This window comes from Lycorma delicatula, chromosome 5 (assembly GCF_047948215.1).
Source record: "Lycorma delicatula isolate Av1 chromosome 5, ASM4794821v1, whole genome shotgun sequence".
NCBI lineage: Eukaryota > Metazoa > Arthropoda > Insecta > Hemiptera > Fulgoridae > Lycorma > Lycorma delicatula.
Genome location: NC_134459.1, coordinates 143,377,140 through 143,397,581, shown reverse-complemented (window position 1 = coordinate 143,397,581; position 20,442 = coordinate 143,377,140). Strand labels below are relative to the sequence as shown.

General features: G+C 32.2%; 1 protein-coding gene across 4 annotated transcripts in view; it reads left to right on the top strand.

The window, feature by feature from the left end:
* The window catches only part of Spec2 (CDC42 small effector protein Spec2), a 418,767-nt gene that overhangs the window by 314,419 nt on the left and 83,906 nt on the right, over positions 1-20,442 (top strand). For all 4 annotated transcript variants that reach the window (XM_075365396.1, XM_075365395.1, XM_075365397.1 and 1 more), the window contains one exon: positions 2,097-2,185. In XM_075365396.1, coding sequence (XP_075221511.1) covers positions 2,102-2,185 — 84 coding nt within the window. In that variant the 5' untranslated portion in view covers positions 2,097-2,101. The remainder of the gene's footprint in view (positions 1-2,096; positions 2,186-20,442) is intronic.

Here is a 20,442-nt window from a genome sequence, read left to right as displayed (position 1 = left end):
TTACAGTATGGAGGGTATTACATAATGGACTGTCATTTAGATTCTACAAATTACAACTGATAGGTTTGATTGAAGGTGATGGAAAAAAAACTAGTTTTTTGTAAACATGTTAAACAAAATTTATACTGAAAATAATTATCTTAATAAAACTGTGTTCAGTGATAAAGCAACCTTCCATACCAGCGGTAGAACGAATCGACATATGTTCGAGTATGGGGTGAGCGGAATCCATGTCACATGATCGGACATGTACGGGACTCGCGTAAGGTAAATTTTTTTTTTGTTCTGTGAACAGTCACAAAATTTACTATCCTTTCTTTTTTACCGAATCATTTGTAACAACCTGGACGTGCTTGAAACTTATCTAATGCCGCAACAGGATATGGGTGCAGAAATCATTTTTCAGCAAGATGGCGCGCCACCACATTATCGACGTGGTGGAACAATTTCCTGGCCACCACGATCGCCTGATTTAAGTCCAATGAACTTCTCTGAATGGGGTTACATTAAAAACGGAGTGTTTGTTTCTCCGCTTTCAGGAAATGACGAGCTGCGGTACCGAATAACACGAACAGTTGCCACCATAGATTCTTCATACGGTTTGGTAGGAAACAGATTACCGATGGAACAGCCGCCGTGTTACAAAAGATATTGAAAAAATTTATGAATGTGATTTGAAGATATACTGTTTTCAGTGTTGTATCAAACATTTCTGTAAGTTATTTACTTTTTTCATTATTAAAGGTTACTTTTGTATAACTAATTTATAAATACTCTGTACTTTAAATACAGTATAAATTTGAACGATTAAAACGTCATTCGGTCAGGGGAGTAAACTTTTCTTTTTCCTGTTTAGCCTCAGGTAACTACCGTTTAGATAATACTTCAGAGGATGAATGAGGATGATATGTATGAGTGTAGTCTTGTACAATCTCAGTTCGACCATTTCTGAGATGTGTGGTTAATTGAAACCCAACCACCAAAGAACACCGGTATCCACGATCTAGTATTCAAGTCCGTGTAAAAATATCTGACTTTACTAGGACTTGAACGCTGGAACTCTCGACTTCCAAATCAGCTGATTCGGGAAGACGCGTTCACCACTAGACCAACCCGGTGGCTTCAGGGGAGTAAACTGGGATCTGAAATCTTTTACTTAAAAGTTTTATTTGAAGTTTTACAATTAAACAGTTTTAATGCATATTTTTTTTAGGTAAAATTGTCATTTGATCAAATCTAGGCCCAATTTTTTTTTTTTTTTAACTGAACATTTTGATATTTTTTGTAGTTATACTAAAAATATTGCATAATTAAGTCATTAATGTTTAAAAATCTCACAGAATATTTGAAATAAAAATCTGTCAAGAGCAAAGGCGTGAAAGTTATACGCGATCCTTTTTCGGCATTTAATATTTATTGCAAACTAGCAGACCGGCAATGCTTGCTATTGCTAGATTTGAGTATATGTATATATACATTAAATAAAACAATTGAAAGTGTGATAAAACATTACGGAACTTCACAAAATTTAACCTTTCACTTTTTCCCCTTTCTCCCTTTATTCCCTTTTCCCCATTCCTTTTTTCCCGTTTTCTATTTTCTTTTATCCCCGTACGTAAATCGGTCCAGTAGTTTTATAGTCTGTAGTGGACACTCATACGAACATTGCCTTTTATATATATATAGAAGAAGAAAGTCTGTACGTACATTTATTTATTTGTTTCGTAAATATCTCGACAACCAAGCACCTAGCGGGTTTTTGCAAAAAATTTTCTTTTCACGTATTTAATATATATTCTGAATATGAGCGAAATCGGTCCATAAATAGAATTTTTTGAAATATCTCGTCTCCAGCGCCACCTAGCGGGTCTAAACTAATTCATAAACCTTCGCGGGCGTGCGCTCAACTCACTTAAGTTTCATCGCAATCGGATGAATGGTATAGGAAAGCATACGGGACAAACAAATAACTAACATTCGTTTACATATAAAAGATATTTAAGCTGTTATTAACGTATTATAAGCCATTTAAATAATTAATTTTAAAAATATATAAGTTGAAATTATTGTTATTTATTTATTTTTGTTTTTTTCAGAAAAAATGTCTGGATATCAGTCAGGAAATATGGCGGGTGAAGTTTGGCTGCAGTGGTTTTCATGTTGTATAAATCAACCGGCTCAACAGGTAGGGTAAAAATTGAATTTTTTTTTTTTTAAGTTTAGCTTATTCCGAAACTTTTATTCTTCAGTATTTTCATCGTTTTAATGCTTACTCCTACGTTCTTTGTACTTCGGTTTTGCTTAATCTTTTATCAGCATTTATTCATCCATTACGAAATGAACATAAGACCACCTTAACAATACTACCTTAACAATTCATTGGTTGTTTCACGTGCCTCGTTAGTTTTACTTTTGTTTTGGGTGCACATTTTTTGTTATTTCTTTCCATTTCAATGCCCCTTGATTCTCTTCACATTTCAGTCGTTAAGGTGCATTTCTGTAACAATTGGTTATAAGTCCTTGTATTTTTCTTTTTTTTTAATATATTTTTTTGTAGTACATATTACATTTTCATTGATGAATAGTAGAATAAATTCATAGAAATAGTAATTTTTAATTTTTTGTGCATTGTTTATATAATTAATAATCAAAAGCCTTTATTATTTATTAATATGTGTTGTAAATTATTGATAAGCGTCTATTTGAAATAAACTACTTGAATTCAAAATAAAAATCGTTTATATTTGTAATAGAAAAAATTGTTTACAACTATTAAACTAGTTATCATTTATCACTAATTATGAAAATTAACTGTGAAAAATAGTAGTTCTCTTTTTTTAATGAATTTGAGAAAATGAACTTTGTACACGGTGGTCTCTGTTCTTGCGACTCTCCAGACCCTACCTGCTGTAGGTTCCCGCGCCACGTAACGGACCGAATCTGGATTCGTCTGTTTGAGGCGAATCGACTGGGAACGGGAGATTAGATCTGGATAAAGATCGGCTGTACCTTCAGCCTTCGATAAGCCAGGAAACAGGCCGGCACTTTTGACGTCGATTCCCCGAGTCGAAACGACCCCGTTTACAAACGGGGAAAGTCGATTCACGCTCCTTCTTTTGAGCCGTGTACTTTCTAGAATTATTTTGGCGATTTGGTATGCCGGTGGTTTAATAGGAATCTTTTTCCGCGAGTTACAGTGACATGTGGGTAGTAAGAGGATAGTCTGTGATCTATCAAGCTGGCAGCTGAAGCTGGGTTAATATGGTATTGCCGAAAAATCCGGGTGCTCACAGCCGAAACTCTACTGGACTGTATTTTTTAATTGAAAATTCTATTTTCACAATTTAAGAATACTTTGTTTAGATATTGGGCTCGTGTTTGGTAAATCTGCCTTTATTAAGAACAGCGATTAATTTTATATATTTCGCTATTGTTTTCTTGCTTTAAAAGACATCTGGTATGCAGATGTTAAAATTATTTATCTTCATTGTTTTAATTGATCTGTTAACTACTTTCTTCATTTTTTGAAGTAATGCAAAATTACGTCTTCGCAGAATGAAAAATGCTGATTTTAATTTTTATTTCTTCAAAAAAATAAAACATTACGAAAATCTTATGTTTATTTAGTTAATACTTTTTAAGGTGCGATCAGCAATCGTTATCTTTCACCATATTTTTATTATTTCATACAACTTGTTTTCTCTACGATTTTCGTGTACTATGTTTGTATTATAACGTGTATCCTAAATTTTATTCTACTTACCGTTATAGCAAAAATAAATGACAGTGTTCATTTAATGTAACAATGGCTCTTGGTGACAGTACAGATATTTATCTACTAGAGAGAAGCGTAATTGCTAATACCTGTTAGTATTATACGCAATTAACATTAAACACAGTTCACAGGTGTTAGAAGTTCTTGTAATAATTGGAATAGTAATTGGAAATCGTTGTGGTTAGATAGGCTACGAATATAAATACAAAACAATCTTTAACATTTCCATAAAAGCTTCAATTTAATGTTAATTAAAATAATGTGATTTGTTAAAAGTTTAAGGAAATAATCCGTTAGATGCAAATTAGTATTTTACAGTAACGAACGATAAAATATCTGATAGGTGTTGGTGTTAGTTCTGTATATATGAATTAATTATTTGAAAAAAAATTTTAGTTTTTTCTAAATTGATATATATATTATAGGTTAAGTTTTCCCAATTTGGCACCGTTGGTATATTGTATGTAATATATAAATAATAAAGTTCAGCTTCCCAACATATAAAATTTTTAATTATTCGAGCGCTTTCGATTATTATCCGTCTTCAGGAATATCCAATTAATTATAAAATGTGGAAATTTTATTTAAAATAGTAGAAATAGAATAAATTGAAATAAAATATTGTAAATTAAGTAAAATTTTATATTCGAGTATATATAACAACTTATCATGCTATTAAAATTAAAATAAGTCGAACGTTAAAGTAAAATACGTCTCGTCAATAAAGTAATCTCAATTGTTATGATAATATAAACTAAAAGTAGTTTGGCCAACCCGATGATCATTAATTATTGTTCACAATTTATTTAAATAATATGTTGTTCTCGAATTTTGTTTGTTCGTTTATCATTTTGTTATTATTTAAATAAATGTAAAATTTCTCTAAAATATTAGTTTTATAAAAATTGTTAGTATATTTTAATATATCGAAGAAATCGTTAGGATATCAATTATGTTTTTATTCCAATATAAGTTTAGCAAAATTAGAATGGTCCCTATTTCCTTTATTTATGCAGGTAATATGTTCTGTGATCCTAACTGAAAATGATCGATTAGTCATACCGATATATTCTAGATCGCAGTTTTCGCATTTTCACCTATATACTCCTTGTTTGTCTAAATTATATTTTATAATATTGGAAGGATCTTTATTATTTTGTTATTAGTTGTTTATACTGTATTTAATTTAAATGATTTAAATATTTTATTAAATTTCTTATAATTTATATTATATTCAATTTTAACTTATTCTCTTGTAATATTATTCGTTTGTTTTATTTTATCTTTTATATGTATTTTATTTTTTAGTTTTTTCCTTTCTCCTCCGGGCAAGACCCACAATTAAGTATAGCACAGCCTGGAGGAGTGTCTGTGTGGTGAACGCGTCTTTGCAAATCAGCTGATTTCGAAATCGATAGTTCCAACGTTCAAATCCTAGTAAAAGCAATTTACTTTTGTACGGATTTGAATACTAGATCGTGGATACCGTTGTTCTTTGGTGGTTGGGTTTCAATTAACTACACAAATGGTCGACCATTTCTGATTCAATTAATCAGAAATGGTCGACCTTAGACTGTACAAGGCTACTACACTTCACTTACTCTCATACTTTATCTCCTTATTTATCCTTTGAAGTAATACCTGACGGTGATTCACGGAGGCTAAACAGGAAAAAAGGAGTGTCCAGTACTCTTAACTAGCCTCCCCGTCTACCGGCAGGACAGGTCTGTTGGCCGGTAGGATCTTGTCTTTTTTATTTTTTGCTCTGCCTGTTAACGTCTGGAGCGGAATTATCAGGCCCGACTATGTCGTTCCTGTTCCCCCACTCCTAGGAACGGAGGGTGGTGTCGAGACCGGAATCGTCACAAGGCGGGTGTCTTCCCTGTGGGGGTTGGGATGTTCCCCCACTCCTTCAAAAGACGACCTCCGTTAAAGTCCGTCAGGGCAAGGAACGTGGAGGTGGTGGTCCGTCATAAGGGTTGTCTTCCCCTACGGGGGTTGGGATGTTCCCCCAACTCCAGAAACCAGGACTCAGTCTTTATGCCTTCGCCTCTAGAGGAGACCACAGGAAGGGGCGTCCCTGCCGGGACTGCGGTCTTTTAGTTCTTGAGGGCTCTGGAATCCCCGTGCCTCATAGCCACTGTTCACTCGTGCAAACACCGACGAACAGTAGTTCCACGGGGGCTGTTCGGCCCCTCACTTCTCTTTCTTTTTCCTGTGTCGTTTTTGTTATGAATCCTGTTATTATACCATACTCTCGTTCTCCTTTAAGCATCTTCTGCACCACGTGGAGATTTTTTTTAGTTGCTGTATAACTTGTTTGTTAAATTTGCATCGTATCCGTTTGTTACAGCAATATTTTTAATGTTATTTGGTTCAATATTTAGTTTTATATTATAATTTAAATATTTTATCGCTCTATGAATTAAAGGATTAAAAGTTGCAGTTTTTTAATTCCAATGATGAAAGGAGTTGAAATGTATTATGGTAACTTGTTTGCTTGGTTTTCTGTATATGTCTATCAATTTTATTATTGATATAATTTTTGTGAATTTTTATATTTAAGTAATTAATACTGTTGTTGTTTTCCTTGTTTAAAGTAAATTTAATATTATCACTTAAAAAGTTCATTTCTTTAATTATTGATTCATTATTAAATTGCTGATCGTATATGATTATATCGTCTACATATCTTTTGTACAAAATAATTTGGTGTTTTTTAATTATATCAGGTAGATAAGTATTTTCTAATTCATCCATAAAGATGAATTATTATTAAAATTACTAATATACTACTATACTAAATATTTCTATTTTATTACTAATTTAGCAGAAAGGGGTGATCCCATAGAGATAGAGGGACCTTTTTCTTGTTGATAACATTTATTACCAAATTTAAAATAATTATATTTAATACATAATTTTAATAAATTTATCATTTCATATATTGATTATGTTTATAGTTCAGTTAAGCGCTCGAATGATTTAAACTTTTATATGTTGGCAAACTGAACTTAATTTATATAATATACATTTAAAATATGTATTCTCACTTTAGTATAAATACGAGTAATTAATTTTTTTTTATGTATAGATGGAATGGCTTTTTTCGTTTTTGAAATGTTTCTTTTTTTTATTATCTTTTTGTCTGTTATCTAGAAACTAACGGATGAATCATTTTTCAATGCCGTTTTTATCAAATAATTTCTGAACTCTTTTAAAACATGTTGGGCTCCTGCAATTTATTTACGCTTAATTTCAAGAAGTCTGTTTTTTTTGTTTCTTTTTTTTTTTGTTCGCATTTACTCAAACCAGTTGTTCCATTGATTCGTCGTGTCCACACCACATTTATAAAATTTATCTTTTATTTTATTAATTATTGAGATTCATAGTAACAAATGTAATAAATGAAGGAAAATATCCCCATTTCATTATTATAACGAAAATAAAGCTCTTGTAACCTACACTTCTTATATAAATAACCTATATACTCGTATTTATTACTTATTTACTTATTTCCGTTATGGTCTCTTTGGACCGCGTTGAACTTTTTGCACTTCAAGATGCCTTCCGTCTGTTTTCCCAATACAATTTCATTTCGTTTCGTTTAACTTGTGTTTGTTTTCATCAGTCCACTGCCTCCCAGTTCTTGTCTTATCTGTAAGTTTCCGGAAAATGTGTTTATTAATTTTATCTCTAAACTCAGTTCTGTTATACTCATCGCCTTCGTTCAGTTGTAGTTCGCTGAGATACTTCTTAACTTCGACCACCCAATCCGTAGTCGCTTTCATATTTGTTAAAAAACTAAAGACGAGCTTCGTTAACCTATCATCCGTCATCCTGAGTATATGACCGTAGAACTTCACCCTTCGTTTTCTCATCGTCGACGTCAGCGGTTCGTTGTTCCCTTTATAAAGTTCTTCGTTACTTCTTAGTCTGTAAGATCAGTCTTCCGGTTTTCTTGGTCCCAATATTTTCCTCAAGATTCTTCTTTCACGTATTTCCTTCACCTTTAGTTCATTCTTCTTCCTGAATATCAAATATTCTGATGCGTAAAGTGCCTCTGGTTTGAGCACGGTAGTGTAGTGTCTTATTTTTGATCCGTATGATATACTCTTTTTGTTGTAGATATTCTTTGTTATCCCGTATGCTCTATCTAATTTCCTGGTCCTTTCCGTGTTAGCTGTCTCATCCAGTCCATTAGCTTGAATAATTTCTCCCAAGATATTTGAAACGATCGACTCGCCTGATATTCCCTCCTTTTGTTTTTATTTCTTTCTCCTTGTGATGTCGGTATTCCATGTATTCCGTCTTCTCGTAAGATATCTGTGGTCCTGTCCTTATGGCTATTTTCTCCAGTAACTCTACCGATATATATATATATATTATTTTCTTTCCATACGTATGTTTGATTTTAAGTGAAATCAATTTTAAATTGTTCTTTTTTTTGTGCTTTTCTCTAGTTTAATATTCTTATTTCATAAAACTCTTGTTTTCGTTTATGATTTACTGCTTAATCAATTGTAGGTACACCCATGACAAAATGCGTTTCCCAGTAGATTACTGTTTAATCTAGCTCACTTTATCTTTGAAGATTATACTTAATATTACTTAAAAATATTTTTGATACTTGTTTCTCGACCGCTATATTTTTTCACGCTTTCTTAGATATTACTGTTAATGTTTTCATTTATTTGTTTTTTCTCCGTTTATTTATATATTATTTCTTTTAGAAAATCATTGACATTAAATAAATATATTTATACGTAATGTTGAATGTGACATTTTTATGGACGGATTTTAATATATTTATCATTTATGAATCGTATAAAAATCTTGCTTAAAAAAATACTGGTTTGTTGTTTCGCGCCAGGTATACTTTAATTTTGGGGGCCTCCGTGGCGCGAGTGGTAGCGTCTTGGCCTTTCATCAGGAGGTCTTGGGTTCGAATCCCAGTCAGGCTTGGGATTTTTCATACGCTACAAAATTCCATTTCCATATCCCACGCATAAGTTTCAGGGTTATATGGCGATACCATCAAGTACAAAAAAAATTTCTCCAAGACTCGTATGTAAGCTTCTCATTGTGAATCACCAGTGTCGTGGATACCGGTGTTCTTTGGTGAATGGATTTCAATTAACCATACATCTCAGGAATAGTCGATTTGAGCCTGTACAAGACTACACTTCATATACATTCATACATATCATCCTCTGCAGTAATACCTTTCGGTGGTTCCGGAGACTAAATAGAAAAAAGAGAATTGTTGTAATTACTTGTTTTCAGTGGTTTTAATACACTTTACTTCTAAATAAGAAAAGAAAAGGTCGCTGGTTTTTTTATTGTTTTAAATTATGTATCGCTCGGTTTTTTTATTCTTTTATAATGATATACCCATGTTTATTATTTGTTTTTATTCTAATTATTTATTTTTATATGTGGTGAGTTGATCAGAAAACTAATTAGATTGTAATTAATTTTCGTTAATGATGATAATTTATCTCCATGAATTCTGTAAATGATTACACTTATATCTTGAACATTATTTTTACAAATTAAAACATTAGACTTAACATTGTCACCATTCTTACAGTTTGACTTTTTTTTTCAGACTTGAAATTTATCTATAAGGTTTTTTCTTTTATTATTATCCTTGTTACTAAATTATTTTTAAATGGTTGAATAGACAAGGTAAACCTTCATAAACAAATTTATCTCTTTCCTATTATTTTTTTTTAATAAAGTCATAAATGAACAAAAAAAATTAGCGTAATATTCATAATATCCATTTGATAAATTTTATTACTAGCCGACCCGAATAGCCAGAACTTGGACCCTTGGGGCTCAGGTCAGCCCAAGGGAATCCTGGAACCAACTCAGAGACTCCTCAGGGGCTACCACATGGCCGCAGAGCTCGCTTCGCTTGCCATTCCCAATTTGCCAGTGGACCGGCGCCCTGGACAACCGCAGAGCTTTCTTCGGTCGCTGTTCCCATCTACCCTCAGGGCTCCACCCTCTGGACCGCCGCACTGTACGTTATCCTCATGGTTGTGAGAATAATACTGATAAATAGTAATTATGTTCAGACTTTATAGAAACCTGAAAAAAAGTCTAAATTACAAAAGAGAATTACAGTAACTTTTCTTTTAACTGTTTAGCCACCGGTAATTACCATTCAGATAATACTTCAGAGGATTAATAAGGATTATATGTATGAGTGTAAATGAAGTGTAGTCTTGTACAGTCTTAGTTCAACCATTCCTGACGTGTGATTATTTGAAACCCAACCACTAAAGAATACCGGTATCTACGATCTACCTCTCGATTTCCAAATCAGCTGATTTGGGAAGACGCGTTCACCACTAGACCGACCCGGTGGGTTAGAATAGAATAGAATAATAGTAACTGTGGTAACTAAAGTAACCACAGTTACTATTATTCCGCTTAACTGCGGACCCGGAGGTTAAAAAAAAAAGTTACTATTATTCTATTCTACACACACCTTTGACGACGAAAAATTCAGAAATTATTTCTTTGTCATGGTGTCCAAAATATAATAATAAAGTAAAGGGATTAATTTATTATTTCTGAATAAATATGTTAATTCACAACTTCATCCGTCTTGGGGGCGAAGAAATAATGAATATTTTTAATATTTTAACCTTCAAGGAAGCTAGGGCCTCGGTCGATGGCTTGAAACATTCCCTGGGATAACACCAAAGTATCCTGCAAATTTGAAAGTAATAGGTCGGTTGGTTCTCACGTGATGCGATAAGAAACAGACAATCTTTATATATATATACATTTCTGAATAGTAGTGATCTGTTAGATCGAGAATGTACCTGATGCAAGCAAAAGTTAGCCTTCAGCCTACTAACAAATATTCAGTTGAATTTGAAAATCGGACGATTGTTTACAGAGATATTAAAAAAGCAACCCGTTGCACCTACGAAAACAGCGCCTCAGAGGTACCCAGTTTCTTACCAGTTGATGGTGATGGTTAGTCTCCCTGGAGGTACTCGCGTACCTCCCCACTCTACCCTTACATGCAGCCCCCATGGGAAGCCCATTATTGTTAAACTGAGATTTTTTAACTTTATTTAATATTATTTTATTTAATGTAAATTTAGTACTATTTTTTTTTTTTTTTTTAATATTATTCATTCGATTGATTCGAATCATTCAGTTCAAACCCAGCTCACTCAGTAATAGAGACTCACAGTTCACTAATTCAATTCGTTAAAGATTGTGCTCCAACAGGCAAATCTCCACTGCTATATTAAGTATATAAGTTTTTTTTTTGAGATGTAATATATCTAAAAATCTTATTAGTTATGCCTAGAAACATAACATGGCTTTTGATTCTTTAAAATTATCAGTGCAGTTTTGAATCTTTGTGTAGGTAATAGCACCCTCCACCAAACATCCCTCTTTATAGATTCCCCTGGCAAGGTGCTAAATGATTCAGCGATAAAATAACTTCCAACTTTGTGAAGGGTGAATAGGGAGGACATTGGGAAAAATTATATATCTTTTTTTTTACATTAAAAGAGGCATAACACATTTTGTAGCTATTCTCTGAAGAATATTTCCTAACTTTAAGAATTAAAAATTCTGTAATCTTTTTTTACTTTCGTTTGGAAATTAGCCCATTTTTCTGAAAAGGTAATACTGTAATTTTTAACGTTTTATTTGTGTAAATAATAATAATAAAAATTAGATTTCATAATTATTTTTTTCTTAAATAAATTATTTATTTTATTTCTTGTAAACTTTTCGTATATCATTCGATATATAATAATTTTTTTACCCGGGCTCCGAGCTACGAAAAAAAATTAAACGGATATTTCGTTAATATTCTGTTTAACGACTCTAGCGTTTTATGCCGTTGAAAATTCTGTTTTGGATAATTTGCTGGTGTACTAAGAGGTGTGGTGAAAAGTATAAATGAAGAAGAATTCTTTTTTTTTAAATAATTTAGAGTCCAAAACTTATCTTAGGAAGTATATTTAAAAAAGAATTAAACAGATACGTGACATTATAGATATGGAGAAAACGATAACTTAGAATGAATTAAAGTATGTAAAATCTAACTGGAATATAGGGAATGAAATGTTATTTAAATCTGTATTAGTAAATAGTAAAAGAATTAGAAGGGTATATATGAATCAGATAAACTAAAAAAAAATTTTAAATGTAAAAATTAATTTTATTTTTTTAAGACTAATTAAAAATATAGTTAGACCAGCAACTTTTTGGCTTGTTTATAGACAAATCTACAAGAAATTGGAGCGGAACCACATATTAAAACAGCCAACAGTTTATTTAATTTAATAATAATAATAGATTGCTGTGTAGAGAATGAAAACTGTAGAGGAGACAATATTCTAATATTTTGCAATGTTATGTTTTTTTCATTGATTTAAATAATATTAACTATATATATATATATATATATATATATATATATATATATATATATATATATATATATATACACACACGATGTTATTTTATTTATAAAATAGATGAGTGATCATCCCAGGTTCAACATCACTCATCTACTGGTTAAACTCGTCATCGCAAATCAGCTCATTTCGAAGTCGAGAGTTCTAAGGTCCAATCCTATACTAGTGAAGGGAGTTACTTTTATACGGATTTGAATACTAGATCGTGGACACCGATGTTCTTTGGTGGTTGGGTTTCAATTAACTACACATCTCAGGAATGGTCGAACTGAGACTGTACAATACTACACTTCATTTACATTCACATATATCATCCTCATGCATTATCTGATATAATACCTTACGGTATTCCGGAGGCTAAACAGAAAAAAAAGAAAGACATGAGTGATGTTGAATGATGTCATAAATAAATTGTAGGTTTAAAGATTGCCATAGAGCTGAGAAGAATGTAAAATAATATCAAATAACAGATTTAATTTTATGCGATAAGGAATATTTTAATTTCGCTTCCTAGTATTAATGTTACATTTAATGTAGGATTACCTTGAACATTTCAATCGTAATAAAAAAAAAAAAGTGTGGTATAAAAATTAAGAAAAATTAACCCTTGAAACTTTATACAGTGACGAGAAATAAATTAATATATTTATAATTTTTGTTTTCTTCTGTTTATTATTACTTATTTTGTGACCACTTTCTATGTATATTGTCGACTACTAATTTGAATTTGACTAATTTTAATTAAGTTACGAACCGGTGTGCACCAAAGCGAAGTAATCTCGTAGACATAATTGTTTTCCGCTCGATTAGGTATTACCAATTTGTGTAAATGACAGATTGTGACGACCGTGCAGTCGCTCATTTTCCATTCAACTAATTAAATAAATTGTCCATCAATTTATTTAGATGTCACACATTCTGTGTGACATCTATTCACACACACACATACATGTTGCAAAATTATTTATCTTATGTAATAAATAAAATATTTCATGGATCAAATTTATCGAGTTTCTTATTATATAATACGGCATTATGTGATATTAAAATAGGATGTAAGAAAGGGCCATGTTTAACTTTTACAGAATTTTCACTTAACTTTTTTTTTAATATAGTAATTGAATGTATGTCTACTCATTGTTATTATTTATTTATATTTTTTTATAATTATAAAAAGTTACTTTTATGTTAGAACACAAAAATGATCAAAGTAGTTAACTCTTTAGATATACCATATCCAAAAAGTATCTATTACACATATCTTCGTATCAGACAGTCATGATAAGTCAATTACTGATGGACTTCCTTGGATGTTACCATTTTGCATTCATTTATTATCATCATCAATCTCTTAAATGCTTACATGAAATTTAATGAGGAAGATGAATTGGATGAAATGATTATTATTGGAAAAATGCGAAGACCCTTGACGAGAATCGAACCTTATTCAGTCATCTGTTCTAATAACACTACAACTCTAATTTTCGATCCGGAATACCGCTCCGTAGAGGACAGTACCAGCTTTATCTCGAGCGTTCCTGTCTTATCCAGCTCATACATTGTAAGTAATATTTTTTTCTTTTCAACTTTAAGCCTCTTAGACTCTTTTTCCTGTTTAGCCTCCGGTAACTACCGTTCAGATACAGAGGATGAATGAGGATGATATGTATGAGTGTAAATGAAGTGTAGTCTTGTACATTCCCAGTTCGACCATTCCGGGGATGTGTGGTTAATTGAAACCCAACCACCAAAGAACCCCGGTATTCACGATCTAGTATTCAAATCCGTGTAAAAATAACTGGCTTTACTAGGACTTGAACGCTGGAAATCTCGACTTCCAAATCAACTGATTTGGGAAGACGCGTTCACCACTAGACCAACCCGGTGGGTTAAGCCTCTTAGACTGCTTATAGGTAACCCCACCGGGTTGATCTAGTGGTGAACGCGTCTTCCCAAATCAGCTGAATTGGAAGTCGAGAGTTGCAGCGTTCAAGTCCTAGTAAAGGCAGTTACTTTTATACGGGTTTGAATACTAGATCGTGGATACTGGTCTTTGGTAGTTGGGTTTCAATTAACCACACATGAGACTGTACAAGACTACACTTCATTTACACTCATACATATCATCCTCATTCATCCTCTGAAGTAATATCTAATCGGTAATTCCCAGAGGCTAAATAGAAAAAGAAAGAAGAAAGACTGGTTATAGGTAGACGTAACGACCTTTTACCAGATATACACCTGAAATTCATTGTCAGAAGCCAGGAATGATCTAATAAGGATCTCAACAGGATTGCAATCGGTATTTGAAACTGTAAAAACAAAACAGAAAAATCCATTACTTCCCGATATTTATCTTACCTCCAATGTTCTTTTTTTATAACTGCAGATTCATTGTAATCTGGAAAATTCTGTAACAAATCTACAAACTAGTTAACTACGTATACATAAATACGTAGCACTGAAGCCCACTGCTTCAGTGCTTGGAAGCATGAAATTCCTCAATTTTTCTGTACGTTTAACCATTTTTTCTATTTTTTGGGGTTTATTTAAATATTATTTTCAGTAATACTTCATATGTGGATAAACAGGCTAGCACGGTCGCCTGAATCGGCGTCACCTCCCGATTCCCATTGTTTGTCAAAAGCTATGTCAATCGGTCGATGCCCAATCATTATTTAGATTATTTTTGGGAAAAAAAATGTTCTCATCTTTATTTTTACGCCTCCAATACGTCCTGCTCTGCAGTCTTGGCATACTAAATCATACCTATGTGCTATTTTTCGTTATAAATTTGCTTATACGTTCAGATCAATTGGAGTACATCTAAAAACAATGCAATTTAAAAGTTTAATCAGCATTCATAGAACTATCTCATTTTCGACAAGTTCTCTTACATTCTCTTCATGTGTAATATACGTCTTTTAATCTCCATTAAGAATGCGTGGTGCGTTGGTTTGTTTGTTTGCTGTATGTGTTCACATTTTTATATTAGCTGCTTCTGGCGCAGAACGGACCACGTGCTGTTCCGGGCAGCTGCGCGCAACCGACTCTCACCCGTTCCCTGTACTCTTTTGAATGAAGCGTTTCATGTGTTAAAAAATCACAACTCAAGAAACCGCTTAAATTTACAGGCTAGAAGCAGTCCGTTGTCAATTAATGTACATATTGTGTAATTTAATTTCTAAGTGTAGATTATTTTTATTTTTATTTTATATTATTTTATTTGTACTGTATTAAATAGAATTTATTAGTATTTTTTATTATTTATTAATTTTAAATCAAAGATTAACAATTTTTATTAATAATACTTAAATTAATTATGTATTTAATTATTATTCAAACGTATTAGGAAAAGAAAGGGATTATTAGTTAATATTTAGCAGTAAAATAAAATAGTTAAGTACATTACAACGGACTGTGGGAAAGAAAAACTTGAGAGTACAGGAAGCAGGAGAGAGTCGGGTGCACGCATTCGCCTGTCGCACCTCGTGGTCCGCTATGCGCCAATAGCAGCACAGTAAGGAGCAGCAGCTGTCCTGGCAACTATTGACAATCTCACACGAACACACACAAGACTAAACGAAGACGGCGTCCCCCAAGCCATTTGCGTGGCGGGGTATAGGCCCGCCTTTTTTCTAGTTAATATAAGAAAGAATAAATGTATTGTATACGTTAACATAACGTATTTTATAAAATCTGTATTCCGTTTTTTTTAACTGTTTATTATTGTCAAAACATCAACGTATAGAAATTATTTATCGAAAAAACAATATAAGTAGAGTTTCTTCAAAATTTACGATATCTGAAATAAATCACTGCAGTACCAACATAAAATTTGATGACTGAATTTCATTTATTAAATGAGACCTACATGTTTTCGGAGTTCTTATATTTATTTTACGATTTATAAATCCTATATATCTGAAAATAGGACGTAAAAAAATTTTATTTGCGTTTTTTTTTCCAAGATATAAACAAATTTTTGTTTATATATATATATATATTTTTTTTTTTTTTGAACGCGTATTAATATAATAAAATATTTTCTATTTTATTATAATTTATAAAATTTAATAATTTGTTTTAATGAATAACAGATTTTAATTTGATACAAATTATAATTTACTGTTTTTATTGGCTTTATTTTTACAAAATTATAACGGCCCAAATTCAAATGTTTCATTTCTTCAACCAAAATTAGTATAATATTTCTGTCAGTTTGGTAGTCTATACGCCCAAATCCCACCGGGCCGGTCTAGTGGTTAGCTCCTCATCGCAAGTCAGCTGATTACTAAGTCAAGAGTTCTAAGGTTCAAATCCTAGTAAAGGCAGTTACTCTTATTCGGGTTTGAATACTAGATCGTGGTTACCGGTATTCTTTGGTGGTTGGATTTCAATTAACCGCACATTTCAGGAACGGTCGACCTGAGACTGTACAAGAGTACACTTCATTTACATTCATACATATCATCCTCATTCATCCTGTGAAGTAATACCTTACGTTGGTGGTTCCGGAGGCTAAACAGAAAAAGAGAGAGTCTATATGCCCGCAATACATTTCTTTTGATGGGCGATTAATTTACGTAGGGAATCATGAACCTATATTCAGTTTGACTCTTTAATATCTAAGGAAAAGATACTGTTGCAAGGTACTCGTATAATTGAGCCATGCGGATCACTAATGTACTGATTTTAATCCTCTATAAATCCTGATGGCAGTAATTGTTTTGGTGGGAAAAGGACCGTAGAATATTCCTTTGAATTAGTTTATTTATCTCGTTCTTGGGTAAGTAATGTCTCTTACCCTTGATCGCGGTAGTGTCTTAATTAGCATCTACATATAACTCATTTGATAAACTTAATAGATATAAAACTAAGCGAATTTTGGAGCTCATTTCATTAAAGATTTAGAATTTTAATATTACTTACTTTGAAATTTATTAAGACGTCGTTGTATTTTCCGTAAATCTCCCATCCCCCTTGAGATTATGCTAATAGCGAACAGGAGAATATCGAATGTCCATTTCGTTTAGTTCTAAAACAAAATATAGTTAGGAGAAATATAATTTGTTTCACGAAAGCGTGCAGAAAATCAAAACATAACAGTATGATTCTAATTTAATTTAGCGCCATCCATCCGATAAAAAATACTTCTTTTTATTTTTATCATAAAAATTAAGAAAAACAACTTGTTATACAAAAATTAGAAAATTATGATAAACTAATATTTTTATCTTAAAAATAAAAATTTTCAGAAATGTACATTACCACTACATTAAAATTTTATCTAGTAAAACAGACAAAATTATTTGTTATCTCCGTGTATCTCTTCAATACCCGATAAGCTGCTGTCTGTTGAACTATTATCATAGTTTTTTCAATTTAGCACAATATCTTCAATAATATTTTCACACAAACTGTTTGCTTCTCGTGGTTTTTTCTTCTTTAATTACATGTTGAATACAATTTTTCCAAGCATTTGCATCTACTGTACACCTTTTTTAATAGATTTTTTAAATCAATTAACTTAAATTTTCTTTCCATATCTGTTCTCTCGGATTAAAATTGCAATGCTATAGAAGAAGAAGCAATACGACAGAATTTTTTAATTTTGCTATTTCATCTGCTGTATAATGAATATATTTTAGTTTAACCGATTTTACTATTTAAAAAATTTTTTTTTAACATATCTTCGGTGTACGCGATTTTTTTTCGATCTTAACCGTTGGCAATATCCGATTTTCGGATCGAAGCGTTTGGAATTTTTTCAGTTTTCAGGTAGTGGTACGGTAGTGGTACGTTCAAGTCCTAGTAAAGCCAGTTATTTTTACATGGATATGAATACTAGATCGTGGATACCGGTGTTCTTTGGTGGTTGGGTTTCAATTAACCACACATCTCAGGAATTGTCGAACTGAGAATGTACAAGACTACACTTCATTTACACTCATACATATCATCCTCATTCATCCTCTGAAGAATTATCTAAACGGTAGTTACCGGAGGCTAAACAGGAAAAAGAAAGAAAGAAAGGTAGTGGTACGGCGTATTATCCATTACTATGACTGACGGATCCTTCAGCAACAGTCTCGACAATTTTTTTAAACCGCTGTATAAAATTTTCACCATTCATTTCAACCAGTAGCGGATCGTAGCTAAAATTAGTGGGGGTGCTGCTCTAGAAAATTTTTTGTGGGCCTTTTCAAGGCCATGGTTAAAGTTTTCTGTAAAATAAAATAACCGGAAAAAATGAATCAAATAGAATAACTAGAAGCAGGATTCCAACGTGTTTTTGGATAGATTTAGCAATCAAAGAGCCGTTACTTTCCGCCATCTTCTGATCGCTAATGAAAAAACAACTAAACCGCTTTCATATTCCTTCCAGCGATTAAACTAGAAAAGGGAACGAACAAGAAATGTTCCATACACACGCGGAGTAAAAGAAAAAACTACCTTCCACCAGCACGTCACGTTCGGCACTGCAGGAGTGGCAGCGCTCTCTCTCTCTCTCTCTCTCGTGCAGTTTCCTATGTGCGTATGCACAAGCGCACAGGAGCCAAACACAACGCCGCTGAAACTGTTAAACGCACATTTCCGTACAAAGATTTTTTGTATCTTTTTCATAAGCTAGGAGATGGCTACTGACATTTAGCTTAAAGATTATATAATGTACAAGTATAAAGAAAGAATTAAAGAAAAAAGGATTCATTATATTAAATGTTATCGATAATATCAAGTGGAAATAGGGGGTGCTGCAGTTCCACAGTGCCTATACGCGAGCCGCCACTGATTTCAACGTGATACTCTGGGGAAGATATGAATTGAAACACCCATAAACCACCGCTCTAAAACCTATTTTCACTTCCTATGTGCGTTACTATTAATGATTATTGTATCCAGCTCGGGTTTTCATCCTAGTTGAGAAAGCTTTCGTGAAAGAGGCTTTTGCCCTCTTTATTTCTTTATCCACCAATACATTCCTACGTAAACCCAAGTTTCATCTAGATAATAAATTCTTACCTTCACGAAATCGTTAATTTTTCTTAAATATTACTTATGCGATGAAATAATATCTTCGCTTTCAGTCAATAAAGAATTATGGACATGAAACGAAAATGTATTGATTTTAAAACATGGTGTAATGTACTTCTAAAAAAATTCGGCAAGTCAAAAACGGTATTCATGGCATTTAATATTTTGTTCTAGTTAGGAAGCTTTTTATTGAAATAAAATGAATGAACTTTTTTTTTGATAGCGGTTTTAGTAAGATCTTCCAACTTTTCAATCGTTTTCACACGCTTCCGATTTTATTTACTACTTACATGTTTACCATTAACTTCGTGTTTCTTTATTACATTAAAAATTGTTCTTTCGCTAACGCTTGTTGCACTGTTTGCTTTCCGAGCAATGCTTGTGACTGCCGTTGCAGGGTTTATTTTGTTTTAAGGTTTTATATTTTTTCATTGCTTAAGTTTTTTTCGGAACTGTTTAAGGATTTTCCCGTTTTTTGTTTCATGACAGAATCGCTCATTGTTCGATCGGCATAAAAACACAAGGTAAATTTAAAATTAATGAAAATAACACTGAATAAAACTGTTATAAAAATGAACTATATTACTGCTTTCATAATAACATAGACCGAAATATTTTCTTTCACTGAACCTAATAATGGTGTGAAGCATTACAAATTAATGTTATCGTTATTAAACATCAATAACAAAAACTCGAGAAAATTTTTAATTACTTACCATCGGCATACCACGGCGCCAGGCAAGTGATAGCTTTCATATATTATACACATAAAATAACAATTGTACTTGCACGTGGGAGTGACAAAATGATTCAGCCTAACTACTGACATATAACTTACACGGTGAATTTATATCTATATCTGCTGCACGGCGTATAGTGTGGGCTCGTATAAATAACATATATTTTGATTATTCCTTTAACTTTTATAGCGTTTTATATTCTTACAAAAAAAAAAAAAGTTCTAGGATTGTATATCTTTTGTTATGGCATTCTATTATTGTAATATTATTTATTGATTTTTTTTCTAACTAGATGTAGTCTACAGATATTTATAATACGCTTGCCCTTGAGGTAAACGTAGATAGTTTTATTTATATATGCATATAATAATGGTTAGAGACTATACTTAAAAAAAAAAGTCTGGCCGTTAAGTTTTTAGTTTCA